Below are 11,663 nucleotides of genomic sequence, written 5' to 3'. Positions count from 1 at the left end.
CCGCGCTGTTCTCCGCCAGAAGTCTCAAGTTTTATCTCTCCCCGAGGTTGCCTCCCAACCTGAAGCTGACAAGAACATGACCCAGAAAAACCTTTCTGATTTCAGGCTCAGATTGTGTCTCTTAGTCTCCTTCTCTTCCCACTTTTTCATCCTCTTTCTCTTGTTTTTGTCTTCTCTCTTACTTTCTCTTCCTCCCCTCTTCCTCTCTCTCTCTCTTTCACTCCAGCACGCTTCTCTCTTCCCCTGCATTACACATTTGCCGTTGCTTAATTTAGACTTTTCTCTCTGCCGATTCCTCTCGCTTGCACTCCCTCTGTTTTGCACTCCTCTCTCCTTTCTCTCTCTCTCTCTCTCTCTCTCGCTCTCTCTCTTCTTCCTCCATCTCCCTTTTTTCTCTCTCCTTGGTTCCCTGCTGCCACGGACTCTTTGCTGATGTTCTTCCTCTGTCTGTGTCAGATGATCTTATTAAACAAAACTCTCAAACAGTGTTTCTGTGTGAGCGTCCTTATCGACAGGTTAACTTTACTCACTCTTTGTCTTGTGCTACTGCATGAATGTATTCATATGGGAGAAGGTTGGCAAATGCAGAAAGGGAATATTTCAAACAGCTGGCTCTTGATGAATATCCCAGAAGAGCCCCTCTTCAGCACATCCGATGACTATTTGCCACCACATTCTTAGACCAGTTATATTGTCTGATAGTCAGTACCAGATTTAGGGAAAATTGGGAAAAGTTTGTGAGTTTTAAACATTACATTTTTAAAGCTTAGAGATATGTAAAGAAAAATGTATAGTCCACCAGTCACTCATTAAAAATGAGTTCCGACCTAATGGCTTGATTTTGTTTATTTTGTTTTGATTCAGTGTTCTCAGCATTTCATATATAAGAAATATTTGACCTCTGAAAGTTGAGATGGCCCATCCAATTTGATGGAACTTGGTATAATAGTATGGGTATAGGAGAGTATAATAATAAAGAAAATGCTGTTATACTATTACTACAACTACTATACTGTTATAAGGACTATGTATTTAAATGTTCAAGGATGAAGGTGATAGTTTATGATGCATTATGCCACATTGCTTTCAATTATTAATAAGACATTCATGAACATTCTTTGGACATTTTTAATTGACCGTAAATGCTTGATGCATTGTTTGACAAATTGGCTACAGTTTTAGAGACAGATTGGTAGTACATGTTACTGTAATTGTCTTCTCTGTGTACAGTTGTTTAGTGACTGAATGGTCATGAAGAGTTTAATATAGTTAATATAGTATTGTCTAAACCTTACATATAAGAGATGCAAATACTAATGCTGGGACTGATACAAACAGTTGTAATATTTAAGATGATATACTGTATGTAGAATAACATGCAGGACATTCCAAAAAAATACATACAATTGTTATTTTGGTATGTAACATAATTGCTATTGACGTATTTAATGTAATTTAATTATGCACTTTGCAGTTATGCCGATTTACTGTCCTTTGTGGTCTTGGAAAAAAAATAGATAATTATATTTTTACATACATTTTACTTTTATTTTATCATTATCATGTATCACTTATCATTACAAATGGGAAAAGGGGAAGGAAAGACAAGTAAAGGAGCAGAAAAGAAGAAAGAAAGAAAGAAAGAAAGAAAGAAAGAAAGAAAGAAAGAAAGAAAGAAAAAGAAATTGGAGAGAAAAAAATTCATCTTGATTTAACATAGTTGAAGTCTGTTGGCCGACATTATCCTCTTACGTTTTCTTTTAATATCTTGAACACACAAACAAATGGCGGCCTTTGACATTTTAAATGAGGTTAAAGCGGAGGTGAGCTCCTTCCTCAGAAAGGCTGACCTCAGGCCTACAAACCCACCCCCACCCTCTGCAATCACATTTCTCGCAGGTGCTGGCCACAGAAGGCCGGGCTTGGGGACGGTCGGAGGGCGATTCTCTCTTAAGCTCTTTCCAACGGTCACGTGGTCGCAGATCGCTGAGCGTAACCCGATTGCAGGCCACCTCGGGGGGTCTTGGGAGAAGCAAACACACTGGCAGCACTCTGCACTCTTTCACAGTGACTACCATCCTGCCATCCTGCCAGCCTCCCAGCCTGCCTGCCTCCCAGCCTGAGAGATTGGCTCTGACATCAACATGTAATAGAGTAATGTTCCCCTCAGTCTAAATAGAAAATTAAAAAAAAGAAAAAAGATTTTTTGGATGCCGTCCTACTAAGTGAGCCAGGCCCCTGATTTGGCTGTGCTTTCCAAACAGAGCAAGCCCGTGTGGCCATATTTGACCAAAAATCCAATGCGTTGCCGCTGCGCACCATTTGCAGGACCACCTACAGTGTCTAACACCACCCCCACACCCCACTTCATTTCATAATGGACATTGGCCATTGACTTTCTGCACACTCACTCACCCGTCCACTAGCTCGCTCGCTACTGCCCCCTGTGGGTGTGCAAAAGTAGGTGGAGCGCTAAGAGTGTTAACTGTCCCTGTCTGCAGCCACCATCGCAGTCCCTCTCCTCTCTTGCTCTTCCCTTCCCCTCTCTCTCTCCCTTCCCCTGGACCCTGGAGCTGTCGACGTCAGCAGAGCACCATGTGTGTGTGTGTGTGTGTGTGTGTGTGTGTGTGTGTGTGTGTGTGTGTGTGTGCATGTGCTGAGCTGAGCCAGAGTGGCAGGGAGGTTTCTGCGCAACAAACAGATTTTCTAATTCCCCCGGGGTTAGATGGTTGGCATAGTTTAGCCCTTCATTTGTTGAGGGTTAAGCCCATCTTTTCGAGGGGCCTTGCGTCTATCCGTGGCTAGCACGGGTCAATCCGTTTCGCTATGCCTCTCCCTCTCTCTCTTTTCCTGTCTCTTGGGGTGGACGCTTTTCGGGCCACGCGAGGGGGTCTAAGTGGGTCACTAAAGGGGTCGTTTAAGGATGTCCCAGAACGCAGAGGACCATCCCACCCCCACTCTGCCCTCTGCACTCGCACCACTAATGGCTGCACGGGTCAGTGCCCTCTCTTGTTTTAGTTTTTTTGTGTCTGTCTCTCCGCCTGGTTTTTACCGGCAGTTCGGAATTCTTTTTTTTCTTGTTTTTTTTCTTCTTCCTTTCTTTCTGCCCTCGCTCTCCCCATCGCTGCGGATCATCGTCTCGATTACTTAATCCTCCACTGCTCGCGCTTCCTCCGTCCCCCTCCGTCCAGCCTCAAATTCGGCGTCTCCTCAGCCCACTTCTCCCCTTGTCGTCCCGCCACGTCCATGTCCCGTCCACTTTTGTCTCGCGTCAGAAGAGCTGAAACTTTTTCGTATGATAAGTCCGTCCACTGCTTTCTTGTAAGCCCGTCGGTAATAAACTTGTCCTTCTTATCTGTCGACACACTATTCCTCCTCCCTGCTATTCATGCACTAGACTTATCTTTTCTTTTCTCCATAAGAGTGATGCTACAGTGGGGAACTTTTGACAAGTTGGAACTGATGATGTAAGATCTCTAGATATTTTTTTGTTTGCCTTGTATCAGTGGGAACGTGCCCAAACACTGTCTGGCAACACTGCTAAAAAGAAATTGCTCTGTCTGTGTATCATAGCTTTACTGTTAGTCCTCCACTTCCAGACATATTCCCCCCTCATGTTTTAGACTTCTCCCTCTATTTCAGTCCTCCACCATGCGATGGGGAAACGTGTGGAGGAGGAGAGGTGTATATAAGTATAAGTATATATACTTTTTTGATCCCGTGAGGGAAATTTGGTCTCTGCATTTATCCCAATCTGTGAATTAGTGAAACACACACAGCACACAGCTTGCCTGCATCAACAGCGGCGCTCGGGGAGCAGTGAGGGGTTAGGTGCCTTGCTCAAGGGCACTTCAGCCGTGCCTACTGGTCGGGGTTCACCGGGGGTGAACCGGCAACCCTCCGGTTACAAGTCCGAAGCACTGACCAGTAGGCCACTGCTGCCCCACGTGCTGGCCGAGCGTGGCCAAGAGGTCTTTGCACTGCTGAGTAATCAGGAGCCCAGCGTCTGTAGATGCGTATCAGGAACAGCAGGCCTCGCTGGACATCAGAGGGGCCGCTGAAAGGAGTTGTGGACGTTTTTGGGGCGATTGGGAGGCCAGTAGCAGTAGCCTCGGTGCCCTGGTGCTTCTTTTTTTTTTTTCTCTTCCTGTTTTTCCTCTTGGGTTTTGGCATTTTGTTTTTGTGCTGTTTTCTTTCTGTTTCCAAGGTTACACAGAACTCAGATATTTGTTGTTGTTTGCTTTCTTTTCTTTGCTCTTTTGTTTGTGTTGTGTTATTGGGGGGTCTCCCACTGATTAGCGTTCCATTCTTATTTCCCTCAGTGATGTTCATAGCGCTGTCCGCCTTCACCGTCATCTCTGTTTATTTGTTTGTATGTGTGGTGTGTTTGTGGTGTGGTTGGTTGATTGGAGATTGTTTTTGGCTTGGCTGTCAGGGCTATGGGGAGTGGGCCTGACCTGATTTCCCCCTCCTGAAGCTGAGTAGAGCCAGCTGTGGAATGAGGTTATGCTGTGTGTGTGTGTGTGTTTCCTCTGTGGAGGTGGTATGTTTGTGTTAACACATGTGTGTGTGTGTGTGTGTGTGTGTGTGTGTTTGTGTGTGTGTGTGTGTGTGTGTGTGTGTGTGTGTGTGTGCGCGCATGTGTGTATGTCTTTTGGGCAGTATGCAACATTCCTGTCTATAGCTCTGTGTACTGTATGTGTGTGTACTGTATGTTGTATGTGTACATGTTATGTGGTTTGTGTATGCGGACATAAACGATATACAATATAAATGTGTGTCTTTGCTCTGTGTAGGTGGTATGTTTGTGTGAACACACATATGTGTGTGTGTGTGTGTATATGTATGTGTGTTGGAGTGGCTCTCATTTGACGAGATCTCCTCTGAGTAACCCAAGTGAGCTGCAGACAGTTTGAGACAGAGGGAGTGGATGCTGTTGCTGGGCACTGACTCACTGACACATTACAATAATGCGGAGCTGCGCGGGGATTAGTATAGGCAGAGACAGCTGGATCGGGGTGGATTTCCTTTTACAGCACTGTGTAACAAGAACAATAAGATTACAGCACTATACCTACAGAATTGATTTCCATCCTTCTCTCTCACTCTCTCTCTCTCTCTCTTTCTCCTTTTCCATCCCCCCTTAGCCACTTCGGATGGTTCGAGACAGGGTCTGGACAGCATGCGCGGGGGCGTGTGTGTGACCAGAGGGATGAAGGTGGTACTGAAAGTAGGCCAGAGTGAGTAACCGGACCATCGCCGCTCAGCATCCAGCCTCATTCATCACATCCTCAATGCATCCATATCTCCATTTATCCTCAATGCATCCATATCTCCATTTATCCTCAATGCATCCACATGTCTATTTATTCTCAATGCATCCATTTGTCTATTTATTTTCAATGCATCCACATGTCTATCTTTAGAGCTTATCTTTATTGTTTTGTATCTATTTTTCATCCTAGTCATTGGACTGCACACAATTAAATAGTACGCAATTCAGGGTTTCCTGAAATGTTAGGCCTAAAATTCTTTGAAATATACTTACATTCATAATGCCTTTCCTTGAAACCATGTAATAACCCTTAGTTAATAACCCTTGGTACATACTGAGACCTTTATTTGCTAACTTGCTCCCTAAATTTTTCCTTAACATGTCGGCATGTGGTTATAACCCCTTAATTATCCCTGAATCCATCCTACATCCCTAAAAATTAAAGGTTTCTGTGTCATAGTGAAAATAGGCTAACTACCTCAATTATACTTGTAATTTACAGACTAAGCTCTTATAATCAGTAATTAGTCTATTACTTGTAAAAGTGACTATCCACATTCTTAGTTAAAAAATAAATGCATTACTGTACAAGGGCTGCAACTAATGATTATATTCATAATTGATTAATCAATTGTTTTATCAATTAATTGATTAGTTGTTTGGTCTGTTCCTACGTCCATGTCTGTGTTTCATTCTGTTTACTGCCAGAAAGCAGTAATTACACCTCCCCAAAAAATATACTTTCAAAAGCTAGAATCAGAGAGTTTTTTTAAACTCATATTGATTCATGTTTTACCAAAATAGTTGCAGATTAATTTAATAGTTGACAACTAATCAATTAATGGATAAACTGTTGCTGCCCTAATTACAGCAAAAGATAATGTATGATATACAGTATTTCTAGCCAGTGGTAAAGGTACCTGTAAAAACAGTAGAGGCTATAGGTAAGTAGAGGATGTAGATAGAAGTTATAAATAAGGGTAGATTGTAGTGTGTGCGGATGCCTGACTGTCATGTTGTGTATTTCCGTTAGCTCCGTACGGCCTCCCGCCGAAACCTAAATCAGACCCAGCTCGGCCTAAGAACACAGGTAAGGCTGATAGAGTCCAGGCCTCTTTCATCTCTCATGTTTAAGTGCGTCCAGTTCATCCTCATCTCAGTACAGTGTCCCTTTGAAGTGCTTTCTGTTGAACTGCTGTCCTCTTTCTCTCTTTCCCCCTCGATCTTTCACTTTGTTCTTTCTCTTTCTGTGTATTTGATTGGAGTGGATGAGTTTAGCTTTGTATTTTGTATTGGTAGTGCAGGCAATAGCCTTGTGCTACCAGTGCTGTAACAAAATGTTTTGGAGAATGTTTATTTAAAAAAATACCACTGTATTATCTATAGTGGTCAAGGTGTCTGTTTGCTTCTGTCTTTGTCTCCCTGTGGCTTTACCTCTTGCCATCTATCTGTCTGTCTCTCTCTCTCTTTCTCTCTCTCCTCCTCACCGTTTCTCTCTCTCTCCCTGTAGATACTGGGGAGAAGGACACCACGGCGTTGAAGGGGACGGATGGCGACGGCGACAAAGGCGCGAGCGGCAGCGGCAGCTCCATGGCGGCCACCAACATCGCTCTGATTGCCGGGGGCGTGGGCGGCGGCGCCTTCCTCCTGCTGGTGACGGCCGTCATCGCCGTGGTGTGCTACCGGCGGCAGCAGGCCAAGCACTCGGAGACGCACCACCCGGCGCTGTCGCTCTCGCTCACGCTGGCGGGGTAGCACCAGCGCCGGGCCATGCGCCCGGGGCGGCGCTGGCTCGGCGGGCAACAACAACGGCTCGGAGCCCAGCGACATCATCATCCCGCTGAGGACTTCCCGGCTTCGGCGCATTGCCCGCACTCTTGAGGTGAGCGGGACTACGGCACCGGTCTACATCGTGCAGGAGATGCCCCCCCAGAGCCCCGCCAACATCTACTACAAAGTATGAGGAGCGAGGCGCTGCCCCCCAGACAAACAAACAAGCAAACAAGTTCATATGAAAGACAGAGACTTTGCCGTGCTACGCTACTGTGGTCTCGTTCTGAGACCCCTTCCCCTGCCCCTCCCTCAACCTTCCACTCCTCGCCTGGCCTCTCTCTCTCTCTCTCTGACACACACACACACACAGCCCTAACTCCGAGACTCATGAACTTGTAGCTTCCCAAACCTAATCTCTCTCACGGCGCCCTGGTGCTCCCCATGCCACTCCAGCCTCCTATGAAGACCCTGATGCCAACGTGGTGCTGCCCACCCTCGCATGCCCACAGAGGGCACAGTGCCAGTGGAAACAGTGGGCACCAACAGCGTGAGGACTGCCAGAGCGGGTTGTTGGGCATCTTGGTTTCTTATCTTGCTCTTTTCACTCCTTCTGGAGTAGACCAGTTTAGACACGTTTAGGTCTCCTGCTGGTTACACAAGGTGTTTTATGAAACATTGTAGGGCTGCAGTGAATCAGATTTTAAAAGTGTTTTAGAACAAACAAAAAAAATGTTGGTGTGTGTGGGTGTATGTGTGTGGCTGTTTATGTGTGAGTTTGTACCCGTGTGCTTGTGTGTCTGTGTTTTTTTCTGAAAAGGGTGTTTGTTGGATGTGTGTGTGTGTGTGTGTGTGTGTGTGGGTGTGTGGTTTTGTTGTAAATGAGGAAGAAAAAAATGAACCAAACCACAAAAACAAGCTTTAGTCGAAAGCAAGATTACATTTCCTCTTTCAGATCACTGTCAGCATTTATAGATTATATATATACAGTATAATATAATTACCTTGTAAAGCTTCTAACTTCTTCCATCATGTTGTTTGTTGATTTATTTGTTTATTTTAACTCAGTTGTCAATGATGTGTTTGTTGTGTTGTTGCTCTACTTGTTTTGAGAACTAGAGGCCCATCCGTAACTCCCCCTTGGTGCTGTTATTTATTTCTGTCGTTTTGTTTGTAAAAAAAAATGAAGGCTTTGTCCTCTATTTGTCTGGCTTCATCACTACCACTTCTACTTCAGGATGCCTTCCCTTTGGATTCTTGTTTCGCCGAGAAAAGAAAAAAAGAAAATAAATAAATAGAATGGAGTCGCAGGAGACTTGAACAGAGGATGGGTCAAACAAAAGTACAAAAAAAGATGACTTGCAGGAGGAATCAGAAGCAAACCGTGTGCTTGATTACAGTGGAGAGCGGAGAAGTTCTGGGTGTCAGAGGTTGCCGTGAAAAAAAAAAAAATGCCACTGGTGAGCAACACACACACACACACACTCACTCAACCACAGGAGTCCATACATCCAAATCATTTATTGATTTTTCTCACTGGAACTTTTGGACTTGGTCTGTTTTTGAAAATAAAACCACAAATCCTAGCACAAGCACAAAAGAAACAGCACTATGCCACTGTCATTTCCTGTCGGAAGACTGTTTTGGGGCCCTCTTAAGTGAGGGCCATGGTTCATATCCATATGCATACTCTGTGGACATTTTTGTTTGTTTGTTTTTTTTTTTTTTTAAAAAGAGAGACTCTGTGTTGGCTTAGTGTTCCGCTGGATGAAGGGTAAGAGACGGTGACAAGCATTTGAAGAGAACATCTTTCACCAACTAAAATCTTTCTTACCCCCCCCCCCCCCCCCCCCCCCACACTTAATAAACAAGAAAAGAGAAATGAAAAGCAAACAACAAATGACTAAAAATACGACTCTCGGGAGGAACATTCTCCATTGCTCCATGTCATACCGGTCAAGTCTGCTCCGCTGCACAGGGGAATACCAGCCGCTCTGAACAACAAGCGTTTCACTCCACAAACATCTTCTCATCATGCCAGACATCTCCTCGTCCTCGCAGGTCACGACATCTCACAGTCACTTAGTGTTGCGTTGACAGCGGATGTCAGCACAAGGCGGACATGGCGCATGCGTGTGAATGTGTGTGTGTGTGTGTGTGTGTGTGTGGGGACTCACAGCTCAGTGTACTCAGCGTTTCTCTACCTCTGTGACCATGCAGAGAGGCAACACACAACTCAGCCTTTCACGAAATAACTAATAATCCTAAAGAGTAACAATATGTTTGTATTTTTTAAAAAAGATCACCGCAAGCATACTGGACACTGCAGTTCAAAACCCCTAGTACTGTAGAAGGAACCAGAAGGCTATTACATTGACACTTTGTATTGTATTGTAAATTGTTCTTTTTCTTCATGGTATATATTTTTTTTCATGAGGATGTTTTTTCTTGCTCTCTCTCTGTCCATCACCTGATAACTCTCTCCACTCACTTTTGTGCCAAGAGCTGTGTTTTCAATGGAGACGGAGGGGCCCTTATCCATGTATTTTATTTTATTATAATTATTATTATTATTACTACTATAATTTTCCTACTGGTGTTAGGCAAGCAGGATGCGGGTCAGACACGGCTCTAAGTCGAGGAGACCGCAGAAAGAGACCTAACGCAGTCGTGACGGGACGGACTTCCCAGAGACGGACCTTGATGAGCTGAGACTGGCATTGGCACTGCGGACTGGCTTCAGCAGACAGAGTGCCAGAGAGCCAGAGTCGAGGCTGGGGGGGGGGGCGAGACTGTTCAGTGCAGAGGGACGAGATAGGACGGCTAGCGGGTTTTAGCATGTACATGTGACTTCAGGAGGACCTTTAGGGTGGGTTGGATGGGGGGGTTATTTGATAAAGTTAAATATGCACTACATAACAAAACTGATACTACTGTTAGAAAGCACTTAAGTTTTATTCGGTGACGGGGGAGGGGTTCTTATGCCTGTCTTGGGCCTTTGTGGCCTCGGGTTTGCCATCATGCCAAACAACATCTTTGATTCCAGACGCCACTTCCAGTATCAGTCATTTGAAGGCTGTAATCAGCTGATAATTTGACTGGAGTCTGGAGCGCACTGAGCTGCAGAGTTGGTTGGGAGTTTTTCTCACAGAGCCAGATGAGGGAGGGAAATGGCGACTGCACGTAGGTGGGGACGATTACAGCATTACCCGCTCTCGAGGTTTCCAAACCAGTCTGAAAGCCCGGTGAAGGCGAGGCTTAAAAGGAGGATTGGGAATCTTTTAGCCGAAAGTACAGAGACGTGCAGAAGTTAGGGGGTGGGTGTTAGACGACTAGTCTGTTGGCCGAACTCTCTTAGTCGTTTCTAAAGCTCTTTCTTATCAGCAATTTCAGACTGAAGTATGGCCATTTAAATTACGTTTGGCTAGACTAAGTTCGGAAATTCCTCACACGAGACTCCTCATCTGTCTCTTGGCAGGAGTTTGGGGTCGTGGTAGTGAGGGGTCAGGCAGGTCAAGAGGACAAATGGACTGTGGGTATATGGGTATGTGGGGTTCATGTGGGCTTGTGTGGTGGGGCGTCTGGCCTAGATAGACAGCTCCGTCGCTCTCCTCTAATAGCTGGACATATAGTTGACATAGAGGAGGCTCCTGTAGACTGGACGTTGATTCGACGGCTTAATTGTACAGGCTGCCAGGGTAGACTTCTGCACGACTTAAGGCCAAGTGCCGGACGCAGGGGGACCATGGAGAGAGAGAGTGTGCGTGTGAGTGTGTGTTAACGGAGAGCGAAGGTTTGGGTCCGACGCGTTATCAGTGGGTCGTGTTACCTCCTGGGCTCCTCCCCTCTTCTCTGTCCCATCCCAGAATCACCCCCCACCCCACCCCCTTCAAAATAAAAGTACATTCCAGCTATGGAAGAACGTTTGACATAAAAAAAAATTAATACTGTTGCAATAAAACCTGGCTCCTGTGTGATTTATTCAGCTCAAAGCAACAGTGTGTGTGACTGAGCTAGACAGGCCTTGCTTGTCTCACCTGATTGCACTCTCTCTCTCTCTTTCTCTCCCTGTTCCCAGGCCTCTTTCTCTCTATTGTTTATCAGTAGACGGTTTGGTCAGGGTTGGTTGCAGCCTTGCTGTAAGTACAGGCTGACATCATTGGCATTTTAATTGTGTGATCACTGCCTCTCAGTTTCTCTCACCATGTCTTTCTTCTCTCCTTGAATTTGCTCCCAACTCTTCCTCTCCTCTCCTTTATTCATTTCATTCTGCTTCTACTTTCCTTATTTGCCTTCTCTCTATCCTTCTCTCTATCCCTCTGTCTTTCTCAAGTTGTCTCTTTCTCTCTCCCTCTGTCTTTCTCAAGTTGTCTCTTTCTCTCTCCTCTCCACTCTGTGGCCTCTGGCTCCTCCTGTCAACAGTTGGTGTCTAGCTCCATGTCAAACTTGAATCCCAAATCAGATGGACAGTTTGACAGGGACAGTGAAATCTCGGCTGAGGAACAACTCAGATGACCCCCCCCCCCCACACACATACTCACACACACACACACATACACATACTCTCACAGCTTACATACCCCCCAAAAAACGAAGCACCAGCAGTAGCCTTGGAATC

The 11,663-nt window shown here is 45.4% G+C and overlaps 1 protein-coding gene across 1 annotated transcript in view; it reads left to right on the top strand.

The window, feature by feature from the left end:
- Window positions 1-10,933, top strand: part of efnb3a (ephrin-B3a) — a 33,905-nt gene extending 22,972 nt beyond the window's left edge. The window contains 4 exon segments of the mRNA XM_048238067.1: window positions 5,148-5,240; window positions 6,309-6,365; window positions 6,786-7,027; window positions 7,029-10,933. Coding sequence (XP_048094024.1) covers window positions 5,148-5,240; window positions 6,309-6,365; window positions 6,786-7,027; window positions 7,029-7,238 — 602 coding nt within the window. The 3' untranslated portion in view covers window positions 7,239-10,933.
- Window positions 10,934-11,663: the final 730 nt, after the last annotated feature.

This window comes from Alosa alosa, chromosome 2 (genome assembly GCF_017589495.1).
Source record: "Alosa alosa isolate M-15738 ecotype Scorff River chromosome 2, AALO_Geno_1.1, whole genome shotgun sequence".
In the NCBI taxonomy this organism is placed as follows: Eukaryota; Metazoa; Chordata; class Actinopteri; order Clupeiformes; family Clupeidae; genus Alosa; species Alosa alosa.
Note: the sequence above shows the minus strand (reverse complement) of the source record. Positions and strands in the feature narration are given on the sequence as shown.